The sequence below is a fragment of the Mustela putorius genome, unplaced genomic scaffold (assembly GCF_011764305.1).
Source record: "Mustela putorius furo isolate JIRA1106 unplaced genomic scaffold, ASM1176430v1.1 tig00000450_pilon_pilon_pilon, whole genome shotgun sequence".
Lineage (NCBI taxonomy): Eukaryota > Metazoa > Chordata > Mammalia > Carnivora > Mustelidae > Mustela > Mustela putorius.
Window position 1 is genome coordinate 23,501,968 of NW_025421385.1, and position 25,316 is coordinate 23,527,283.

The 25,316-nt window shown below is 39.5% G+C and overlaps 1 protein-coding gene across 3 annotated transcripts in view; it reads right to left on the reverse strand.

Annotated features, from left to right (window-relative positions):
* Positions 1–25,316, reverse strand: part of AFG1L (AFG1 like ATPase) — a 225,254-nt gene that overhangs the window by 168,539 nt on the left and 31,399 nt on the right. For all 3 annotated transcript variants that reach the window (XR_006606828.1, XM_004753460.3, XM_004753459.3), the window contains one exon: positions 17,178–17,401. Coding sequence is in view for 2 of the 3 variants with exons in the window: in XM_004753460.3 (XP_004753517.2) it covers positions 17,178–17,401 (224 nt within the window). In the remaining variant the exon portion in view is untranslated. The remainder of the gene's footprint in view (positions 1–17,177; positions 17,402–25,316) is intronic.

Below are 25,316 nucleotides of genomic sequence, written 5' to 3' on the forward strand. Positions count from 1 at the left end.
ATTTCTGATTGTAACAGAGTCTGAAGATGCAAATGACTTTTTAATGCCTCACGCATTCAAGCAACAAGCATTTATAAGTGTCTGTATGTGCCACTAAGAGACAAATGACAGGAGGCAGTTTCTTTAGCCAATCTTCCATGTTAACTCACTCCTACTAATATTCTGATTCCAGACTGGCTTGGACAAAGTTATACTAGGTGGGATCTATTCCAGTCCACTACTAGTTCAGGTGGATGTCCAAGACATAAGCATAATTCTCAAACCAGTCTGGAATTCATCAAAAAAAAAAAGAAAAAAAGTGAAAACATCCCTCATTCTGAACCTGGTTGAGGTTCCGAATTTGAGGAATTAAAGTGACCTTCCAGGCTTCTCCTGGATTATCAAAGAACTGATGCTACAGAGGGAATGAGAATCCGGACACATCCACAGAGAGACAAATTAATATAGACACCCATAGAGACACCAACACTCTCACACAGACACACAGATGGGCAGACAGCAGAGAGACTGACAGTCTCCAGAGTCAGCAGACATTGTTTTGTGAATCTTCAGGGATGGTTTTGTTATTCAGTTCTCGTGTATTCTGCAAACATGGATTGAGCACCTACTTTGTACCTGGCAGTAAACTGGGCTCTGTGACCTAAGATATCCAGAAAACAAAGTATTTCCTAAAGGAGTATGTGGTTACCAGGTGGGCAATAGAAGAAGAATGAGATAAAAGGATAGAGTGAGGGGTAGCCTTGGCAGACCCAGAGGCAAGAGAAGGTCGTGGTCTTGCCAAGGGTCTTCAAGTAGTTTGTCACAGCTGGTGCTTTCATTAACAGCAGAGAACTAAGACTGAGGAAGCTGGCAAGAGGCAGGGACCAGGTTCTCAAGGACCTTGTAGAACACACTGAGTTTGTACTTCCTCTTGAAGGTACTTAAACAGAAGAAGGGAACAGTCAGATTATGTGTTAGGATTATGGGTCTTGATACATTGGTGAATACATTGAATGGGAGAAAACTACAGGCAAGGACACTGCCACTCATATCTGCTCCATGGACAAGGCATTTTGGTTGCCATGTAAAAATGTGGTCCAGGAAGAAATACTTGTGGGGCCATTTGGGTCATTCACCGAGGCAAAGGCAACTGAAGGCAGCCCTGTGGTGGTCTCTGTTACCATGAAAGAGGTAGAGACTGCCTTGGAGCTGTGCTTCAGTCTTCTCTTAGAGAAACTGACCTGGCATGGCAGTGTGGCTTGAAACATGGGTTTAGATCCCAGTATCTCCACATTTCCATGAGAGATGAGGGCATGGGTTGCAGCTGCTCAGTTTTTCTTCTACCACCTCTTGTTTCAGAATAAAGGCTTTCACTCAGTTAAAAAAAAAAAAATGTATAAAGCAAAATCCATTTACTATTCAACTTAAGAAATTAAATGAAGGTAAATATCTAATTCTTGAAAGGCTTAATATTGTTAAAAGGGAGTAACTTCTTAGAGTTATCCTTCAAAGATGATGCCTTCATAGAGAATCTTCTGGAACAGCAAATGTGAAAGCAACCAGTGAAGAGCTTTAGAGGGACAACTCTGAACTTCAGGCTGAAATAGATTTTGTGGGAAAACAACTGAAATTAAAAGGAAAATCTAAACAATTCAGAATCAGATTAACTGGTGACTTTATAGGAACAATGAAATTACTAGAACACAAATCAAAATATCACATCACGTGGCTTTTCCAGTTAGAGTGTGCCCTTCACCCAAGAGTTGGCCTTCATCTGCAAAGAGATCTCTCCCACTACTTAGATTCTCACCCTTGCTACCATGCTTTCCTCCCCACGGCTTCCTCCAAACCAAAGGCCTTGTTGCCAGTGCATCTAAGTGAACATTCTTAAAATGGAGACCTCAGTTTTCTTACTCCACGAATACTTTTTTTTTCTCTTAAAGATTTTATTTATTTGCTTGACAGAGAGAGATCACAAGTAGGCAGAGAGGCAGGCAGAGAGAGAGGAGGAAGCAGGCTCCCTGCTGAACAGAGAGCCCGATGCAGGACTCAATCCCAGGACCCTGAGATCATGACCCGAACCGAAGGCTTAACCCACTGAGCTACCCAGGCGCCCTCCATAAATACTTTCCACCAAAGGATATTCCTAGCCTACCATCTAACCATCCTGATTTTCCTTTTCTATGTGCTGAACTTTCCCCCACAATCCCCACATCCTGAAAATGATAGGATGGCCTTTAGGTTTCATTCAGTCTTCACAAAAATCTACTGAACATCCTGAATCTGAGAAATCTGGGACTTCTTTTTGTCTCTCTTCAAATTTAATTTTGAATTCTCAACCTTAGTTTCAAAAATTGCTATTATTTAATAGCACAAAGGGAAGCTTTACAGAATGGTTCTCAGAAGTCTTTTATAAAGTATTAATCTTATTAAGCATTATTTACATTTTATTCTCTGTAGATAGTAAATATTGCATTTAATAGTAAAACTTAATAATGATTACAAGAATACTACTAAATTTATTTAATACTGAAACAGTCACATGACCAATTCGGGAAGTGGAAACATTTGATATGGTAAAGCCAGTACCATATGCCTACAGCAGTATCTTCATTTATTTTAGTAACACAAATGTGAAAGCAATTTGAATATATTTTTAACTAGCATATTTTTTAACATGTTGAACAAAGTATTTTAAATATAGTAACATTGGTCCTTCTCAGGAGTACACAGTTAATACACATAAACTTAAATATATGAATTTGTACCATATATTTTCATGGGTTTTATGCTGTTGATTTTTTTAAGTTTTTTTTTTTTTTAAGGTTTTATTTATTTATTTGCCAGAGAGAGCACACAAGCAGGGGGAGTGGCAGGCAGAGGAAGAAGTGGGCTTTCTATTGCTAAAATTCCCATATGCTGTTGATTTTAATGTACATATCCACGTTTGGAATGTGGTCCTTCAAGAGTAAATCAATAGTACTTTGGGGCACCTGAGTGATTCAGTCAGTTAAGTGTCTGCCTTCGGCTCAGGTCATGATCCCAGGGTCCTGGGATCAAGTCCCGGATTAGGCTCCCTGCCCAGCAGGAAGTCTGCTTCTCCCTCTCCCTCTGCCTGCTGCCTCTGCTTGTGCTCTCTTTCAAATAAATAACTATTTTTTAAAAATAGTACTTTGAGGGCACCTGGGTGGCTCAGTGGGTTAAGCCACTGCCTTCGGCTCGGGTCATGATCTCAGGGTCCTGGGATTGAGTCCCACATCGGGCTCTCTGCTCAGTGGGGAGCCTGCTTCCCTCTCTCTCTCTCTGCCTGCCTCTCTGTCTACTTGTGATTTCTCTCTGTCAAATAAATAAATAAATAATCTTTAAAAAAAAATAGTACTTTGATTCATAAAATTTCCTTATAATTGAGTCAGAATTATAAGCCACAAGTGAAGCAATACTATAGAATAAATTTTAAATCCTTTTATTTATTAGTCGGCTCTCAAAGACCGTTCCTGTATATATTTCATACCCACCTGAATTTTTTATTTAATTCACTGAATTGTAACTGTCTATGATCATTTCTTCTACTGAGCAAGGTATGACTGAAATCAGAAGCCATTACTCTTATTCACATCTGTATCCTTGGCTTCTAGCATGAAGCCCAGCACATCGTGAGGAACAACTCTCTTTTTGTTGAATTTAACTTATATAACAATTCAGCATCCTCCAAAAAGCAAAGGGATACATTTTCTAGCTAAGCATGAAAGAGTTTTCTATAAAACTAAAAATCATTTGCTTTTCCCAGCTATGTAATAGAACTACTTTCCCCAGTGTCCACTGTGAAGATTTATTCTCTTTTAAAAGACAAGAAAACATTTAGCTTACTATTTGTCCAGTACCTGAAAGGAGTACATTACTCAAAAAAGACAAAATATTACTGAATGTAAGTTCAGATTAAATCCAACATTAAATGAACACATATCTACACATATAGAATTCAGAAACATCTGGCATTCATGAAAAAGATTTAAGGTAAAAAAAACTCAGCTTATGAAATTTCAGGAAAAAATTTCCATGGCTGAAAAGTCTAAGATACTTTCTATGCCTTGCTCAGCTCTGTGCTAATAATTCCCCTTCCTCAATCTGTTTGTAAGAAACAAATGCTGAACAAGTCTAGAATTACATTATCAAGTTGTAATTTCCTCAAAATAACTTAAAACAATCTGTTGAAATAACTAACAATTACACTAAAAATATTTTTATTATAGAATATAATAAACAGGCTAAATTGGATAGAATATTAAATAACTAGTTACCTACCATCCAACTTTATCAAATCTTTATATTTCGACATACTTCAAAATTTTAGTAAAACACTAGGTACAGCTGAAGCCTCCCTTTGTGTCCTCTTTCCTTAACATTAACAATCCTGATTTGGGGAGCACCTGGGTGGCTCAGTGGGTTAAGCATCTGCCTTCGGCTCAGGTCATGATCCCAGGGTCCTGGGATCGAGCCCCACATCGGGCTCTCTGCTCATCGGGGAACCTGCTTCCTCCTCTCTCTCTGCCTGCCTCTCTGCCTACTTGTAATCTCTGTCTATAAAATAAATAAATAAAAACTTTAAAAAAAAAGAATAAGCAAGTAAATCCTGATTTTGAAATCATCCCATGCTATGCAACATTCCATTTCAGCAATACATTCTGATTTATCTACCCATTTTTGTGGCATCTGCTTGTCATGCCCCCAAAACAGACTCTTCATCCATTCTTCTACTCAGTTTTTTTCCTATTTTTGATAGTTCTTTATACATTCTAGAAAACAATACATAGTCATTTTTGATGCAAATATTTTCTCCCAGTCCGTGTTCTGACTTTTCACTTTTCTAAGACGCTTTTTCTTGGCTAGAAGTTTTAAATTTTAGTAGTACCAAATGTACCCATCTTTACCTTCAGAATTTAGGCTTTCATCACCATTTTTCTTCTTCTTTTTTTTTTTTCTTTTGAGATAGAGGAAAGACAGCAAGTAAGCGTGCAAGTGGGAGCTGGGGGAGGAGCCAAGGGAGAGGAACAAGCAGACACTGCACTAAGCATGCGGCCCGACGCAGGGCTCCATTCCATGACCCTGAGCTCATGACCTGAGACGAAACCAAGAGTCAGATGCCTAACTGCCTAAGCCCACCCAGACGTCCCTAGGCTTTCATATCTTATAGAAGAAATTCTTCCTTTTCTCACTCAGGTTCATAAAGATATTCCTCTATATTTTCTCTAAGAAATTTAAGTATAGGACATTAATTCTATGTAATTTAGTTTATGAGAAAAAAGTACTTAATTTTATTTTACTTTTCACATGATCAATCGTCTCATCCTTATTTATTGACTACACCATCTTTCCCCAACTCTGATTTTCAGTGCCACTTTGATGGTGTATCAAGTCTTCATGCAAGTTCCAAACTTTCTGCTTTGTCTTGTCTGTCTATATAATGGAACACTGAGTGGTTCTGCTGACAAGAGGCAGGAATATATAAAAAGAAAAATAAAGTATATATATATATATATATATATGATGGATAGATATAAAAGATATATAAAAAGTGGGGCACCTGGGTGGCTCCATGGGTTAAAGCCTCTGCCTTTGGCTCAGATCGTGGTCTTGGGGTCCTGGGATCGAGCCCCGCATTGGGCTCTCTGCTCAGTGGGGAGCCTACGTCCCCCTCTCTCTGCCTGCCTCTCTGCCTACTTATGATCTCTCTCTGTCAAATAAACAAATAAAATCTTTTAAAAAAAAAGATATATAAAAATTAATGGGAAATTAGATTGGAAAGCTAGACTAAGACTAAATACAGTTCAAACAGAACGCTGAATATAATTAATAGTTGCCAGCCAGCCTTCAAAATCTGGTCAGACAGCAGTCATCTAGAGCAGGAATCAGCAAATCATGGCCTGTGGACCAAACTCAGCCTGACACCTGTTTTTGTAAATAAATACTTGCTGGAGTGCATTTACTTATGTACTTCTGTGACTGCTTTGACTACAGTGGTAACAACTGAGTAGCAAGACAAAGATCATATGGCCCCCTAAGCCTAGAAGGTTTCCTACATGGTCCTGGAGAGAAAATATTTACTAACCCCTATCGAGAGCTCTGACTATAATCTCAGCACGATGCCTCTTCACAGCCTATGTTATTTTGCTTTCATAACCAAAGTAGTCAGCTTTGGCTGATAAAGACAAAAAATTCCAATCCTAAACATTATGAAATAGGGCTACAGCCTTTCTTTTAAATTCACTTCAAAGGAGGGCACCCGGGTGGCTCAGCTGGTTAAACAACTGGCTTCAGCTCTGGTCATGATCCCCGAGTCCTGGCATTGAATCCTGCATCTGGCTCCCAGCTCCGCAAGGACTCTGCTTCTCCCTCTGACCTTCTCCCCTCCCGTGCGATGATCTCATGAGAGATCACTCTCTCTCTCTCTCACTCAAATAAATAAATAAAATCTTAAAAAAAAAATAAATTCATTTCAAAGGACTTATTAAAGACATTCTCATCTATGCTGATGGCATAATTTAACCTTAGGAATTATGACAAAACTTAAAATGTAATTGAATACATTGGTTAATTATTCTAGAGAGAGAAACAGGCCTATTACACTCTGTTTCTCAAATTTCAGACTTTCAATGAGTCTGGGATGTATTAGTCCTCAAAAAACAAGGTAATTTCACTCCTGATCTCACTTCTTATAGACAATGCCATCCTCAGGTTAAGATATAATGCTTTTGCTTCAGTTGTCAGAAAAATCTGATAAAAGAAACATTTTTTTTTTAAATATTCCTGGTCTTGGGGTACCTGGTGGCTCAGTGGGTTAAAGCCTCTGCCTTCGGCTCAGATCAAGATCCCAGGGTCCTAGGATCGAGCCCCCAATGGGCTCTCTGCTCAGCGGCGAGCCTGCTTCCTCCTCTCTCTCTGCCTGCCTCTCTGCTTACTTGTGATCTCTGTCTGTCAAATAAATAAATAAAATCTTAAAAAAAAAAAATTCCTGGTCTTGGGGTGCGCCTGGGTGGCTCAGCTGGTGGAACATGTAATTCTTGATCTCAGGGTCATGAGTTCAAGCCCCCACACTGGATGTAGACACTTAAATAATTTTTTTTAATTCCTGGTCCTTAATAAAACTGTAGCTATAGATATTGCCCATTTTATATTCAACGTTGCTTACAATCTTCTAATGGATAAAGGGATCAGGGAAGCTTTACCTCAATCATGCTGCTCAGCCTACTCTACCTATAAGAAATGCCAGTTCTAAGAAGAGGAATGGAGAGAATCAGTGCTCAGGCCCTTAGACGGAAGAAAGAAGGAAAGAATTGAGGATAAACAACAAATAGCTTAGTCCTGGATTAATAATTAAAGGCATTTAGACTAGGCCTCCCACATCTCCTAAAAAGCCACAACTAACATTCCAGGTATCCTGTTCATAGCCCCCAGGTCTAGAAGCCAGAACAAAGAAAGCAAGACCTTAGATTAGCTGACTTTAAAGGCAACACTGGTCTTTTCCATGTGACGTACATACTGTTCTTGGGAGGGTAAGCAGAGGTATCCAAATAAAAAATTATAGGATGTAAAAGGAAGTTAGGAATAATCTCCCATTACGGAAAAACTGAAAATTGTTTTGTAGAGAGCAGGAGGAAAAGGAAAGGAATATTATGCCTTCCACTCCTATTCCCAAGCCTCTTGGGCTATGATGTCACCTCCCAAGAGATGGAAAAACCTGGCTGCCTGTATAGCCTGATTAATGGAAACAGAGACTTGCAGAGTAGCTCCACACTCTAATTCTCTCCCTCCCTGACTCTAGGAATGCTTGATTTGGCTGTGTAAAAGTAATTCTAATTATAGTGATTTACATGAACTACTTACCATTTATGCCTAATTATCTCACAGCACAATAACAATTATGCATACATTACATGTGTCAGATTAACCTGGTTGTAAGTTTTATTTGATAACAAAGGTAAAGTGTTCATAAATGCTCATTCCTTACGGTTTTTGCCTCTAAAGCATGGTCATCTGCTCATAACTCTTTCAAATTTTTATTAGAGGGAATACTGTTATACAGAGAGGTAAAAGCAGCCTCATAGACTGGTACCAGTTTTATTCTCATCAATAATTCAGACATGTTGTAAAGGTGCATTTTATTTTAATATTATACCTTAGCCTTACAGCAAGCTCCTTAGGAGTACAATGGGAAAGAAAAAAAAAAAAAAAGAACATTCACTATAATGAATGTTTAAATACCTGCATTAAAAACAAATGCACAATAAAAATATATGTTTATAAAAAATAAAAAAATTAAAAACAAAAAAACAAATGCACAGGGGCGCCTGGGTGGCTCAGTGAATTAAAGCCTATGCCTTCGGCCCAGGTCATGATCCCAGGGTCCTGGGATCGAGCCCCACATTGGGCTTTCTGCTCCGCTGGGAGCCTGCTTCCTCCTCTCTCTCTCTGCCTGCCTCTCTGCCTACTTGTGATCTCTGTCTGTCAAATAAACAAATAAAATCTTAAAACAAACAAACAAACAAACAAATGCACAAGGGGCCCCTGGATGGCTCAGTATGTTAAGCACCTGCCTCTTAGTTTCTGCTCCGGGTTGAGACTGAGCCCTACACTGGGCTCCTTACTTAGTAGAGAGTCTGCTTAAGATTCTCTCTCCTTCATGCTCTGCCCTTCCCACTTGTGTGTGTGCTTGCTCTCTATCTCTCTATCTCTCTAATAAGTATTTTTATAAAAAATGCCCAAAGGGCCTGGTTGGCTCAGTGGGTTAAAGCCTCTGCATTCGGCTCAGGTCATTATCCCAGGGTCCTGGGATCGAGCCCCGCATCAGGCTCTCTGCTCAGCAGGAGCCTGCTTCCTCCTCTCTCTCTCTGCCTACTTGTGACCTCTGTCTATCAAATAAATAAAATCTTTTAAAAATAAAATAAAAAGTGCCCAAGGGCCCCTAAATGGCTCAGCCAGTAGGATGGGCAAATCTTGATCTCAGGGTCATGAGTTCAAGCTCCATGGTGAGCATAAACCATATATTAAAAGAAACACACACACACACACACACACACATGCCCATATTGCTAAGTGAAATATGTCAGACAAATGCTGTATTTTCTCACATATATGCAGAATTCTGAAAAAGCCAAATTTGTAGAATGGTGATTACTGTGGCTGGGGATAATGACAAGATATTGGTCAAAGAATACAAACTGCCAACTATAGGATAAATAAGTTCTGGGGATCTAATGCACAGCATGAGGACTAAAATTAACCATATTGTGGGGCACCTGGGTGGCTCAGTCAGTTAAGTGGCTGCCTTCAGCAAAGGTCATGATCTCTGGATTCTGGGATCAAATCCCACATCAGTGTTCCTGCTAAGTGGGGAGTCTGTTTCTCTCTGTCCCTCTGCCCCTTCCCCCAGTGCTCGTTCTAATAAATAAATAAAATCTTTTTAAAAATAAATAAATAAATAAAATTAAAAATATTATAAACAGTATGGAGGTTCCCCAAAAAGTTAAAAATAGAGGTACCTTATGACCCTTCAATTGCAATATTAGGTATTTATCCAAAGGTTACAAACACAGTAATTCAAAGAGGCACATGAACTCCAATGTTTATTGCCCCAATGTCCACATGTCCACAATAGCCAAACGATGGAAAGAGCCTAGATGTTCATCAACAGATGAATAAAGATGTGAAATATATACACAATGGAATATTAGTCAGTCATCAAAAAGAATGAAATCTTGCCACTTGTAATGACATGGATGGAATTAGATGGTATTATGCTAAGTGAAACAAGTCAGTCAGAGAGAGACAATATCATATGATTTCATTCATATGTGGAATTTAAGAAGTAAAACTGATGAACATAGGGGAAGGAAAGGAAAAATAAGATGGAAATGGAGCAGGAGACAAACCATAAGAGACTCTTAATCATAGGAAACAAAGTGAGGGTTGCTGGAGGGGAGAAGGGTGGGAGTATGGGGTAACTGGGGGTGGGCATTAAGGAGGGCACTTGATGGAATAAGCACTGGGTGTGACATGCAACTGATGAATCATTAAATTCTACCTCTGAAACTAATATGTTATTATGTTATACTATTTTTATACTATTTGTTAATTAAATTCAATTTAAAAAATTTTTTATAAATACTGTATCATATATTCAAGAGAAGTTAAAATAGTATATCATAAAGGTTTTTACCACAAAAAAAATGGTAATTATGTGAGAGGATAGAGATATTATTAACCTTATTGTGGTAATCATTTTGCAATACATGAGTATCAAATTATCATATTGTATCCCTAGATCTATAATTCTCAATACTCTTAGAGGGAAAAAATAAAATCATAAATCTTACTTTCCAAAATCAACACATCTAAAAATAAAGTTCTCCTTTCACTAAAAAAAAGACCTAGTAGCCCAAGTTTTACTTCTCTGATACTTGGCATATCAGTGTTTACTTTTAGAAGAAATAGGTCTCACAATTACATGGTTAATTAATCTTTGACAAAGCTGGAAAGAATATCCAGTCTCTTTAAAACAGTTTCTTCAACAAATGGTTTTGTGAACATTGTTTTGTGAACAATGGTTTTGTGAACCTAAATGTGAGACAGGAAACCATTAAAATCCTAGAAGGGAACACAGGTAGTAAACTCTTTGACATCAACCATAGCAACTTCTTAACAGATAGGCCTCCAAAGGTAAGAGAAACGGAAGCAAAGATAAAGTATTAGGACTTCATCAAAATAAAAAGCTTCTGCACAGTGAAAAAAATAATCAACAAAACCAAAAGACAACCTACAGGATGGGAGAAGATATTTGCAAAGGACATAGCCAATAAAGGGTTGGTATCCAAAATACATGAAGAACTTATCAAACAACACCCAAAATACAAATAATACAGTTTAAAAAAAATGGTCAGAAGACACGAACGGACATTTTTTCCAAAGAAGACAACAAGATGGCCAACAGACACATGAAAAGATCCTCAACATCATTCATCATCAGGGAAACACAGATCAACACTACAATGAGATATGACCTCACATTTGTCAGAACGGCTAAAATTAACAACACAGGAAACAAAAGGTGTTGGTAAGGATGTGGAGAAAGGGGAACCCTCTTGCACTGTGGGTGGGAATGCAAGCTGGTGCAACCATTCTGGAAAACAGTACGGAGGTACCTCAAAAAAGTTAAAAAGGGAACTACCATATGATCCAGCAAAGCTGTATTAGGTATTTATCCAACAATACTAAGCCAAAGGAATACAAGCACTCTGATGTCTACAGCAACATTATCAACAACAGCCAAATTATGGAAAGAGTCAAATGTCCATCAACTGACAAACAGGTAAATAACAGTGATATGTACAAACACACACACACACACACACACACACACACACACAGTGAAATATCACTCAGCCATTTAAAAAAAAAAGAAAAAAGAAATCTTGCCATTTGCAACAATGTGGGTGGAACTAGAGAGTATAGCGCTAAGCAAAATAAGTCAGAGAAAATACCATATGATTTCACTCATATGCGGAATTTAAGAAAGAAAACAAAAGAACGTGGGGGATGGCAAACCAAGAAATTGACTCAACTATAGAGAATAATCTGATGGTTACTAGAGGGGAGGGAGGTGGGTGATGAGTTAAACGGGAGATGAGGATTAAGGAAGGCATGTGTTGGGACACCTGAGTGGCTCAGGCAGTTAAGCATCTGCCTTCAGCTCAGGCCATGTCCCAGCTAGGGTCCTGGGATCAAGTACCACACAGGATCCCTGCTCAGCAAGGAGCTTGCTTCTCCCTCTGCCTGCCATTCCCCTACTTGTGCTCTGTCTCTGACAAATAAATAAAATTTAAAAAAAATAAATAAATAAAAGGAGGGGGTGTTGTGATGAGGACCAGATACTACATGTTAAGTGTTGAATCACTAAATTCTATACCTGAAACTAATATTACACTGTTAAACTAATAGAACACTGTATGTTAACTAACTAGAATCTAAATAAAAACTTGGAGAAAAAAAAAAGAAATAGGTGTGTGGCATCTTTACAATCCAAAAACTAAAGCTTTTTGGCAGACAGTCCCTGCTTTGCTATGCTGCCTGCCACTCCCTTGCAATGTACTCAGTAAACTTTGATTTTCTTTGTTCTGCTCAGGTGACGTCTTTCACCTCCCACACTGCCGGTTTCCACCTGATCAGCTGCCCCACATTTGGGGGCTCCCATCTGACTCCACATCCGGTGGCCCATACGGGAGACTTTGTGCCCCCACCCCCTGGCCAAGGTTACTCCTGAATGAGGATCCAAAGCCCCAGGGGGAAACAGCTACACTGCCCTTGCCCAAAATGATGAGGGGATGCCCCTCTTGCTCTAGGGAGGGATTCTTCCTTCCTTCTCCTTTCTCTTTCCAGCCTTCCAGCAATCTAACCAGAGTACTCTTCAGACCACTGAAGATCTCTGGCCACAGGGTGGCTCCCTGGTGTGATCTGAAGGTCTGAGGGCAAACAGGTCAGACTGCCCAAGCCTGTGAGGGCAAAGGACCCCTTTCCTCTCCTCTATTCAATAAACTTCTATCTCCTTAAAAAGCAAACCAAAACTAAAGCTTTTAAATATGTTTTGCTCAGATTACATTAGATGTGTGGGTCTTTTTCAATGTTAAAGATTTGGCAAGCTTAAGAATCTACAGGACATACACTACCACAAAGAAATGCTGATCTATCTACAAAAGACTTAATCACATATGCATTAAGATCAAACAAATATAAGCTTTCATTAGACACATTTAAAACTACCTGAGATGTCAAATCTCTTACTTATATAAGATTACAACTACACATTAAAACCAGGGGCTCTAGGTAGTAAATATTACGTTTACTTATTTACTTACAAGTCAAAGGAGGAAGTATGGGAGATTACCCCTGAGAAGAGCCAAACAATTATTTTAAAGAAAAAAAAAATGTTGTTGAATTGGCAGCCAGATACATTAAGAACTAAAGGATACTTTTCACTGGCTGTAAGTTCACCAATCACAGGAAGATGAGCCCTAGGGATGATACAGTGGGGAGGAGGGAAAAAAGACGGTATTTCTAAAAGGGAGTGGATCAGAAAGAGAACAAAATAGAAAACTCGTGAAAGCAATTTCACTCTCAGATAACCAAAAACCCAGTTAAGTAAAACATCCTGCTTCCTGGCTGTGACGCAGAAGCAAGCCAATATTTTATTTGGAAGACCATCTGTATTACAAACTATAATTAGGGACACAGTCCATAAGCAGTCTACGTTTTCCAAACTTCTGTTCTTTACTCGCTTATAAACTTTTGGAAATAGTGTTTGATGAAGAAGAGGTGGCTATCAAAAGGGGTAATTCCTTTTTAGTTCCTATAACCATGACGCTGGGCCGGCCTGTCTTAGCGGCTTTCACACTCACAGTCTACTTCTGAGAGACCCACCATCATCACAGGAGCCCTGAATGGTACCTTGGGCAGAAATCTATCTTTACACTGGCTAATGGCCTCCAATAAACCTGGTATGAAGCTCTGCCCAAACAGGGATAAAGCGACTGGGTTTCCTATCAGGGAATTTAAACCACAGATACAGAAAAAGAATAGATTGGTAGGACAAACGGAAGTAGAAACAGACACAGAGGAAGGAACAACAGAGTAAGCAAATTACACGAACAGAAGAGCACTGGAGCAAGAATCAGCAGGTGCCTGTGACTCCTGACAGTCTAGTCACCAACGCTCTCAGAGCAACTGAGGCAAAGCCTCAGGCTCTGGCCCCGGGAGCCCTGGCTGTATAAGGGAGAAGCCCTTCACTGTTATTTGCATATGTAGTCTATTTTAAATCTCCATTTCTTTCTGTAACCTAGATGAATCCCTAATCCATTGAACCAAAAGATGTTAACGCAATGACAGCATTTTTCTTTCTATAAAAATAAAACTATGTAAGTATACTCTAACATGCTTCTTAAAAAGTAAAATAACTTGGATTAGACTTTTTAAATCAAGTACTACTAACCTGTTATATATTACCTTTCCTCTAAAGACCTCGTAAGAATAGGATATTTGTATGTGGGGGGAGGATGGTTGGCCAGTCAATTAAAGGAACACTAGATTCTTTTTTTCTTTTTTGTTTTTTATTATGTTATGTTAGTCACCATACAGTACATTGTTAGTTTCTGATGTAGTGTTCCATGATTCATTGTTTCTGTGTAACACCCAGTGCTCCATGTGGAAAACTGGTTACTTTGGTTGAACCATATTCTAACTCTTCTTACTATTAATACCCATCATAATTTGAAGAAGACACTGCTGATGACAGTGGCTTCTACAATGGGATAAGGAATGGGAGTTTTCAAAATGGATAAAAAACCTCAACATGAGGCAGGAATCCATCAGAATCCTGGAGGAGAACATAGGCAGTAACCTCTTCGACATCGGCCACAGCAACTTCTTTCAAGACATGTCTCCAAAGGCAAAGGAAACAAAAGCAAAAATGAACTTTTGGGACTTCATCAAGATCAAAAGCTTCTGCACAGCAAAGGAAACAGTCAACAAAACAAAGAGGTAACCCACGGAATGGGAGAAGATATTCACAAATAACACTACAGACAAAGGGCTGATATCCAAGATCTATAAGGAACTCCCCAAACTCAACACACACAAAACAGATAATCACGTCAAAAAACGGGAAGAAGAGGGACGCCTGGGTGGCTCAGTTGGTTAAGCAGCTGCCTTCGGCTCAGGTCAAGATCCCAGGGTCCTGGGATCGAGTCCCACATCGGGCTCCTTGCTTGGCAGGGAGCCTGCTTCTCCCTCTGCCTCTGCCTGCCTCTCTGTCTGCCTGTGCTCGCTCGCTCTCTCTCCCTGTCTCTGACAAATAAATAAAATCTTTAAAAAAAAAAAAAACAAAACGGGAAGAAGACATGAATAGACACTTTTCCAAAGAAGACATACAAATGGCTAACAGATACATGAAAAAATGTTCATCATCACTAGCCATCAGAAAGATTCAAATTAAAACCACATTGAGATACCACCTTACACCAGTTAGAATGGCCAAACTTAACAAGACAGGAAACAACACGTGTTGGAGGGGATGTGGAGAAAGGGGAACCCTCTTACACTGTTGGTGGGAATGCAAGTTGGTGCAGCCTCTTTGGAGAACAGTGTGGAGATTCCTCAAGAAATTAAAAATAGAGCTTCCCTATCACCCTGCAATTGCACTCCTGGGTATTTACCCCAAAGATACAGATGTCGTGAAAAGAAGGGCCATTTGTACCCTAATGTTCATAGCAGCAATGGCCTCAGTTGCCAAACCATGGAAAGAACCAAGATGCCCTTCAACGGATGAATGGATAAAGAAGATATGGTCCATATTTACAGTGGAGTATTATGCCTCCATCAGAAAGGATGAATACCCAACTTTTGCATCAATATGGACAGGACTGGAAGAGATTATGCTGAATGAAATAAGCCAAGCAGAGAGTCAATTATCATATGGTTTCGGATATTTGTGGAGCATAAGGAATATCACAGAGGACATGGGAAGCTGAAGAGGAGAAGGGAGTTGGGGAAAACTGGAGGGGGAGATGGATGAACTATGAGAGACTGTGGACTCTGAGGAACAACTGAGGGTTTTGGAGGGGAGAAGGGTGGGAGGTTGGGCGAGCTGGTGGTGGGTATTGTGGAGGGCACGTATTGCATGGAGCACTGGGTGTGATGCATAAACAATGAATTCTGGAACACTGAGAAGAAATTTAAAAAATAAATAAAGACTTTTTTTAAAAAAGGAATGGGAGTTTTCCTGTTGTCTCAGAATTTCAGTAAAAGCTCAAAGCTAAGAACAAGGAGAAACAAGTTCCCCTACAATCTAAAAAGAGGTATTAGTCATATCCACGCAGGAATTACTTTAAGAAAAAAAAGAAGCAAAAACAGCCCTAAAACCAAAGTAGACCTGAAGAATGTAATCAAGGTAGAAAGCTGTTAGCTAAGTAAGGAATGTGGTAGCATCTCCCCCACATAAACCTCAAGCCAAAAGCAGGTGGCTTTTGGAAGCATACAAAGAGATTAGGGTTGAGTGTATGATGAGATGGGCAACCCCCTCTCCAACGGAAGCATACAAAGAGATTAGGGTTGAGTGTATGATGAGATGGGCAACCCCCTCTCCAGCGGGATGCTTGTTTAGATGAGGAAATCCACATGCAGTTACCAAAGCAGACTATGGAAGTTTCCATGGAAGAACTTGTTGTAGGCCTCCATGAGCTAACTGAAGCTGGAACAGGGATTGAAAATAGGAGATGCTATGCTGTGTGTTATGCTTCCTGTGGTCTAATTAGACACCATGAAAGGTGTACTGGGTAGAGCTGCCCTAACAGGAGCCCAGCCAAGAAGGTTAAGTGCAAAGGCAAGGGCTACCAGCAGAATGCAGTGGAGCAAGGGGCTCAAGCAGAGTCATAAGAGGTCCAAAAGCAGAGCAGTGGGGAGGTTCCCATGGGAGCCCAGAAGAACCCACTGGTGAGCCCCTCAACAAAGTGCTAGCATGTCAGTGTCTATCACACAAAAGGCCTTTAACTGCTCACTTAAGAATTTGCTGTTTTGCTCTAATCTTCCATCCTCTCATCCTAACCCTAGAGAAGCCAGGCAAGCAGACACACGAGGAGGAGGGAAAGGGGAAGAACAAATCACCCCACCTTCTGCACTGTTGATCCTGGGACAGGCCTGAGCTAGAGGGAGGGGGAATTTTTAAATTATACAATCTTCATTTAGACTAGATGGCATCAATCATTACCTAAATATGAAGGTATATGAATCCCCCCGCCAAAGGTAAAAGAAAGCCATGGAGCATTAAGAGGTCAGGAATGGGGATCTAACAGAGCTTGTTTAAAGGACCTGGTGAGAAGGGTGTCTGAGTGGCTCGTTAGTTAGGTGTCTGCCTTCAGCTCAGGTCATGATCTCAGGGTCCTGGCATGGAGCCCTGCATCGGGCTCCCAGCTCAGCTTCTTCTGCCTCTTTCTCTCCCACCCACTCATGCTCTAATAAAAAATAAAATCTTAAGAAAAAAAAAAGGAACCAGTGAGAAATTTTAAGCAGTTTTATGATTGTACCGACTGCATTATTTAATCTATTTTATAAAATGCTTACTTTTAACTGTTCCTTCTTTAATATCACACAAAACTCACCTTTGAAAAAAGGCCTCCTGCCTCTATCCTGTATCCTTTGAGGTCCTCCTGTAGTTTCTGCAAACACTGTATGACTCTTCTTTGATGCTTATCCTCTTTTAGCTCATGAGCTTTGATCAGAAAGTCATAGTGGTCCAGTGGGCCATTGCAAACAGCCAAAGCTTTTGAATAAACCTCTGCAGCCGTAATCGGAGATGTAATCTCAGGTGTCTGAACTGTATAGGCTATAAATAAAAATATACATAAAATTTTAGACTCCCTTAAATAAAGGGATTGCATAGAACTCTATAAGTTTCTTAATGGTCACATTAAAACCTTTCATTTTCAAGTATATATATGTAAACAGTTATTGTAAATCTCATTCTGATAAAAATAGAACACATTTTGGGGCACCTGGTGGGCTCAGCCAGTGGAGGGTGAGCCTCTTGATATCCGTGTCATGAGTTCAAGCCCCACCTTAGGCATGGAAACTACTTAAAAAAATAAAAAAGATAAAACACGTTTTGTTCAATGAATATAATCATCTCATCCTAATAAAAGAGTAAATCTCAAACCCTTAAGCTATCATTGTAACTCCACTTCTAGAAAACCTAACCTGCCATAGAATGCTTTGCCTCCACTCCATTAAATGGGCCACCTGCATTCATCAGATCCTTCCCCCACAGCTGGGCCGGCACCTTTGAGTTAAGCCTCATTCTGGTTCTTAAGTATCAAGGCAGACACAGAGATTAGTCACAAAGGGTTTTCTATTGCCCCTGTATTCCCTACCGGAAACCATACAGCATTCCAATATTATACTGATTTCAATGCTTGTAAGATTCCTTTCCTTGGCCATAACTTTTAAGTTGAACACAAAGAGTTGAAACACAGCAGAGTGTCTGTTTCAAAGCAGTGAGGTCTTCTGATCCTTTTTTAGCCTCTCCTGGGAGAGAAATGATTGGCCATGGCAAGATCAATCATAACTCTATTCCTTATCTGGGCCAGGTACAATGAGCAAGTAACTCCCATTCTATTTTTATTTTTTCTTTTATGTAAGTGTAATTGATATACAATGTTCTATTAGTTTCCAGTGGACAACACAGTGATTCAACAATTCTATACCTTACACCACTCTCACCACAGTAAGTGCAGTTACCACGTGCCACCATATAAAGTTGTTATAATATTATTGCCTATCTCTCTCTGTAGTTTTAAGAAGCAACAATAAATAGCAGCAAACTGGCACTTTTTTTAGACAGGGCTGGCGCCCTTCTTTGAATCAAAGATTTTGCAAAGATACACTGCCAGCATTATCCTTGTTTCACTGAATACCGTGTTTCCATTGTTTCAGTAATGGGAAAATTACATACCCTAGGGGGAAAATTAACAGTCAATGTTATTTCCATCTTCTTCCCAAGAAAGGAAAGAAAATCCTAAATAAACCACGAGTGTTGGGGAGAGGGCAGGGCTGTCTTCTATTGGCTATTCTTCCTTTCTGAATAGTTTTAGCTGGGTACAAGGCTGCCCAGTTAAATAACCCATTTCTGGCCTCTCCAGCAGCCAGGCCCAACCCTATGACCAGATCTAACCAGTGGGATGTGAGCAGAAACATGTGCAGCTCTGGTACATGCCCTTAAAGAAAAAGGCATGCCTTGTTCCCCTCCCCCTCCCCTTCTTCTAGTTGGAATGTAAGTGTGATGCCTGCAGCTGGAAGAGCCAGCCTGGCAAGGAGAGGCCCACAGAAAGCTGAGCAAAGCAGAGCAAAGTTCTCCAACAAAGCTGAGCTGCCAAACCAGCCCTGGGCCACCTACTGGATTTTTACATAAATGAATAAACTTCTCTCTTGCTCTTCAGCCAGGTCCTCAGCCAATCATCCACTGATACTACTCACTTTGTGGAGCAAATCTCTAATCCATCCCTCCCACTCTTCCTCATGCTAACCACCCTAGCTGGCGCTCTCATGATCTCTGGTTTGGCTTCCTTGCTTCTGATCACCTCCACTGCCCCAAATTTACCACTCACGATCTGGAAAAACCTTCCATCACCTACACAGATAATGTTGCTAAAATCCAAACTGGGATTTTATTAATATTTTTCTTAAAATTCATCTCATTGTTTAAAGGAGTGGTTTTCAAATATCAAACATAATTTTAACAGCAGCATCTTTTTTTTCTTTTTCTTTCTTTCCTTTTTTTTTTTTTTTTTTTTTTTAATACACAAAACCTTCCACGCCATCCTGAATTTATTAAAGAAAAAAACGGGAGGGGGGCACAAAATCCCATGCTCTTCCCATCTCCCTCATTTCTATAACTGTACCACCCCCACTTCCAAAGAAGCCCCTGAAGCCCCATTTCCACTTGATAGAAGCACATTAAGTACAAAGAGTGTACAGAAAAGAGTTAGCACAGCAGGCCTGAGATTACTGTCCTTAGAAGTGTTTACTTACAAGGTGGGCTCTTGGCTGGGAATTTGGATTCCAAGAGGGTTCCCACCAATCCCAAAAATGGAAAGAGTGACTTATTGTACCTACACTGTTTGTACCATGTACAAGCTACGTGGTTTATGCTGAACACCTAGTTTCCTTCTATCTGGCCAGATTTTTGGTACATGCTATGCAAAGAGAAGCTATGAGACCACCACCCCACCACCACCACCCTAGGCATTCAGTCTCTAATGAGCTTCCCTAATAGAAAACATTTCACATCTGTTGTCACAGTTCATTGCTGGAGAAATTAAGTTTTTCTTATGTGACTCCACTAGAAGACTCCTAGAAGCTTGGACCTAGTTTCTTCTAGACTTTGCCCAACATGCCTTTCAGCCAGGCTGATTGTGTTTATATCCTTTTGCTGTAATAAATCATAGTCATGAATACAACTATATGCTAAGTCTTGTGAATCCTCCTAGCAAATCATCAAACCTGGAGGTAGTTTTGGTGATCCCCAAAAAGAGTGTCCTCATTCAAGGATTCAAGAAATTCATAATAGGGCCCCAGCCTGTATTTCCAGACAACGTCCCCTCTACTCTCCAAAAAGCAGCCATTGATACAAGAAATGATTGTCTACCACATGTAATGTGTAATGGCATAAAAGAGAATACCAGGGTTTTTTTTATTGTTATTTCAAGAGGGGGTAGCAGGGAAAAAAGTGTAGTAGTGATGTATCAAGATTAACTGGCATTAGCAAGTCAAATGAATTTGGATACAGAGGAACTGGTTATGAAACTACTCTAAGTGGGAAATAATCAAAGCCCAAAATAGGTTGGGCAAGAGCAGAAATGTCATGAAGCTAGTAAGAATGGAAAAATGCAAAGGTAGCTTCAATAATGTGAGTTGCCTTCTAGTCAAAAGTATGACTTACTGTGTCCCAAACACTTTCAATTCCTTCGTTTCATAGTCACGCCTTTGTTCATACAGATTCCCTGACTTGGACATCCTCCTCTTCCAATCTCTACCAACCTAATTTCTCCCTCACAAAATCTCACCATCCTTCAAAGTCCCTCAGCTCCCTACCATCAAACCTCCAGACTCGCCTGTATTTGCCGCATCCTTTTCTCTTTCCTTAGCCTTGGAGTTCTTGCTCATTCCAGCAAGGATATTGATGCTTTCTTATCCTCTAACCGGTGACCTTCAAATTTTGAAACCCTCCTGAGTATCATGACCCAATATTCACACACACATATATGCAAATGAAAAACAAATTTCATGAAATAAGCGATTTAGTAAGAGTATGAAATGGTTAACAACAACCCTCCCCCCCCATGCACACACACAAAACACAACTATGCAAGGGGTACCTAGGTGGCTTAGTCAGTTAAGCATCTGCCTTCAGCTCAGGTCATGACCCCAGGGTCCTGGGATCGAGCCCCATGTTACTTGTGCTTGCTCTCTATCTCTCTGTCAAATAAATTGAAAAAAAAAAAAAAAACCACCTTAAAAAAAATGTATGATATACTCTGGTATTTTAATGTATATTTTACTATATATATTCTTATATACATGACATATATCTGTGCCAAGAACCACTAGATTTAGTTATATTAAAGGCCATATATTATACTTTTGTACTTTTTGTTTTCTGTCTGTCCCCACCAGAGTAGATGTTTGAGTATATGCTCTTTGAGGACAGGAATTTTTGTCTGCTTTGTTCAATGCTGTACTGCCCAGTGAAAAGTGCCTGGTGCTTATTAAAAATTGGTGCTTATTAAAAATAATCTTGAATGCCCTCCCTTCCTACCTTTCCAGAGATGTCATTCTCTTCATTAACCAGCCTTGTATTATGTCATCAACCTTCCCCCTCTCTACCTGCTTTTTCATACCAATGCAACCCTTTCCTGTCTTAAAATTATAATAACAAAACCTCATTGATCCCCCAGTCATGAGACATCTGCTCTACCCTCCTTTCCTTCACAGCAAAACCACTTGAAAAAGTTACCTTTATTTTTTCTGGCAACTCCCTCAACCCCTACTCAATTCCCAACCCACTGTGGTCAAGGTTCTACTGAGATAGCTTCTGTCAAGCCCATCCAAGACCTGCTGTTGCCAAACCCAGAAGCTACTCCTCAGTCTTCATGTTCCTTCTCACAATCATCAAATAGCTAATTTTTAAAATTAGTCATTGGAAAGATCAGGACTGTGAGCAAAGTATGTTGTTTCTCTTGGCATCTGCCTTTAGAGAGGATTACTGTTCTTTGCTTCTACTGTTATTTTTTACTAGCCTAACATCTTTATTTAGTACTATATACTTCATTTGCATTTTTTAAAGAAAATCAAGGCACACTGAAGATAAGACATCACTTGAGCTAGTCAGCAGACATAAAAAGAGAAATAGCGGTTATCCAGTTTTGCACGTAAGGAGCCTGAAAGTTGCAATTCCATCCTAACAATGAAAAAGCTGAACAGACTGAAAAACCAACATCTCTTCTCAGCTCCATAATACAAGGGAAGATTCAGGGCAAACCACTGCCCCCCAGATTAAAGAGAAGTACAGGCAAATACAGATAGCAATAGCTTACAAGAGGAGAGACTTGTAAGTGGAAACCAGGCAGGAAAACCTAAAACATAGTTGAAAAATTGCTAGAAGCTCAATATGGACAACTCAAGAGTTAAAAACTCCAATGGTACCCAGTTATAGAGGGGCACTCACACTTTTCTGAATTTTATCTATAGGAATTCAACCAAGTTCTTAGTGAAGTATGGGAAAATCCCCCTGTGCTTCTGGCATGGACAGGGGAAAAGAAACCTTCTTTTAAAAAGATTTCACTTTTTTAATAAATATTTTATTTATTTATTTGTCAGAGAGAGAGAGAGCACACACAAGCAGGGGGAACAATAGGCAGAGGGAGAAGCAGGGTCCCTTCTGAGCAAGGAGCCTGATGTAGGTAGGTCTCGATCCCAGAACCTTGGGATCATGATTTGAGCTGAAGGCAGACACTTAATGGATTGAACCACCCAGAAACCCCTAAGATTTTATTTTTAAGTAATATTGAAACCCAGTGCGGGGCTCAAACTCACAACCCTGAGATCAAAAATCACACTCTCCACCAACTGAAACCATTTTAAAATATACCAGAGCATTCTGTTATTCCTAACAAGGCCTGCTCTTAGGGGAAGGTAGTTAAGGAACCTAACCTGCTAGGTATTGTCAGAGCCTATTGACCTGGGGAAAGGAAAATGCCCAACTCCACTCAACTCTAGCCTTCCATATGGGAGAAAGGAAATGGGGCTCAACTCTAGCCCACTCGTGCTATCACACCAAAGAGGGAAGAAAAAACATTTCTGAAGCTCATAATCCAGACACGTGGGCTCCCTAAAACATGGAGATCTAATTATAGGACCATAAAACACTTCCTCTCCCCACGTCTCACCATATTACTGAAGGCCTATTTATAGTAATTCCTTTTACTCGGATATCATGCCCAAGAAAAAATTACAAGATATACTAAAAAGCAAACAACAATTTGGAGAGATGAAACAAGCATCAGAACCAGACATGGCAGGGATGTTGGAATTACCAGACCAGAAGTTTAAAACAACTACGGTTAACGTGCTAAGGGCTCTAATGTATAAAGTAGATAGCATACAAAAACATCTAAGCAATATAAGCAGAGAGATGTAAATCCTAGGGGAAAAAAAGGACCAAAAAGAAATGCTAGAGATTGAAAACACTGTTAACAGAAATGAAGAATGCTTTTGATGAGATTAGTAAACTAGACACAGGTGAGGAAAGAATCTTAGCACTTGAGGATGTATCAACAGAATTCTTCAGAACTCTGAGGCAAAGAATAGCTGGGGGAGGGGGGTAGGGACTAAAATCCAAGGACTACTAGACAACTGCAAAAGGTATAGCATATACATTATGGGAATACCAGAAGAAGAAGAAAGAGAAAGAAACAGAAAAAATACTGGAAACAATAATAACTGAGAAGTTTCCCAAATAAATGACAGACACCAAACCACAGATCCAGGAAGCCAAGTAGAATAAATGCCAAGAGTATTATACCTAGACATATAACTTTTAAACTACATAAAAATCAAAGATAAAGAAAAATTCTTAGGGCACTGGGATGGCTCAGTCAGTTAAGCATCTCACTTTTGATTTCAGCTCAGGTCATGATCCTGACATGGGTCATGACAAGCCCCAAACAGGATTCCATGCTGGGAATGGAGCCTGCTTAAGAGTCTTGCTCTCCCTTTTCTTCTACCCCTCACCCCTCTAAAAAAAAAAAAAAAAAAAAGAAAGAAAGAAAGAAAGAAAGAAAGGGGGGGGAGGGAAATCCTTAAAGAAGCCGAAGAAAAATATACCTAACCTATGCTCCTCCTCAGAAACCTATTCAAGCCAGAAGAGAGTAGAGTGAAATATTATTGGTAGAAGAAAACTTACCAAACTAGAATTCCAAATCCTGCAAAGTTACCTTTCAAGAGTAAAGGAAAAATGAAGACTTTCTCAAATAAAAAAATTAAAGGAATCTTTTGCCAGAAGACATGCCTTGCAAGAAATGTTAAATGAAGCTCTTCAGAAAGAATGAAAATAATATGGATCAGAAAGTCAGATCCATAAAGAAAGAATGTTTAAGAAGGAATAAGTGAAAGTAAAATAAAACTTTTACTTTCCTTATTCTTAATTGATTTAACACATAACATGTAACATTCACCAAACAGACCACATTCCAGGCTATTAGACACACCTTAAAGTTAAAAGAAATCATACAATGTCTGCTCTAGACAACAACAAAATTTAATTAGAAATCAGTAGCAGAAAAACAACAGGAAAATTCTAAAATATACAGAGATTAAACAATACATTTCTAACATATGGGTCAAAGAAGAAATCTGAAGAAAAATGTAAAAGATCTAACACCCTTCCAACTCAAAATGGATCATGGACTTAAACGTAAAACACAAAGCTATCAAACTCCTAGAAGGCAACATAGGAGAAACATAAAAGTCACAGAAGAAACCTACATAAATAATCTTGTGTAGATACAACACCAAAGGAATAATCCATGAAAGAAATAATCAATAAGCTAGACTTTATTAAAATTTAAAACTTTGTTCTGTGAAAGCCAATGTCATGGCATCATTAGAAGTCAAGACACAAAATGGGAGAAAATATTTGCAAAAGACCCATCTGATAAAGGACTGTTGTACAAAATATACAAAGAACTCTTAAAATTCATAACAAGATAACAAACAGTCCAATTTACAAATCGGCCAAATGGGGTGCCTGGGTGGCTCAGTGGGTTAAGGCCTCTGCCTTAGGCTCAGGTCAGGATCTCAGGATCCTGGGATCGAGCCCCACGTCGGGTTCTCTGCTCAGCGAGGAGCCTGCTTCCCCCTCTTTCTCTCTCTACCTGCCTCTCTGCCTACTTGTGATCTCTATCTGTCAAATAAATAAATAAAATTTAAATAAATAAATAAATAAAATAAAAATGGGCCAAAGACTTTGACACCTCAGCAAAGAAAATATACAGATGGCAAAGAAGCACATGAAAAAATCTCTACACCATATGTCATTGGGGAAATGCAAACTGAAACAACAATGGCAAACCACGATACACCTATTAGAATGGCCAAAATGCAGAGCACTGACAAATGCTGGCCAGAATGTGGAGCAACAGAAACTCTCATTCATTCCTGGTGGGAATTCAAAATGCTAAAACTGC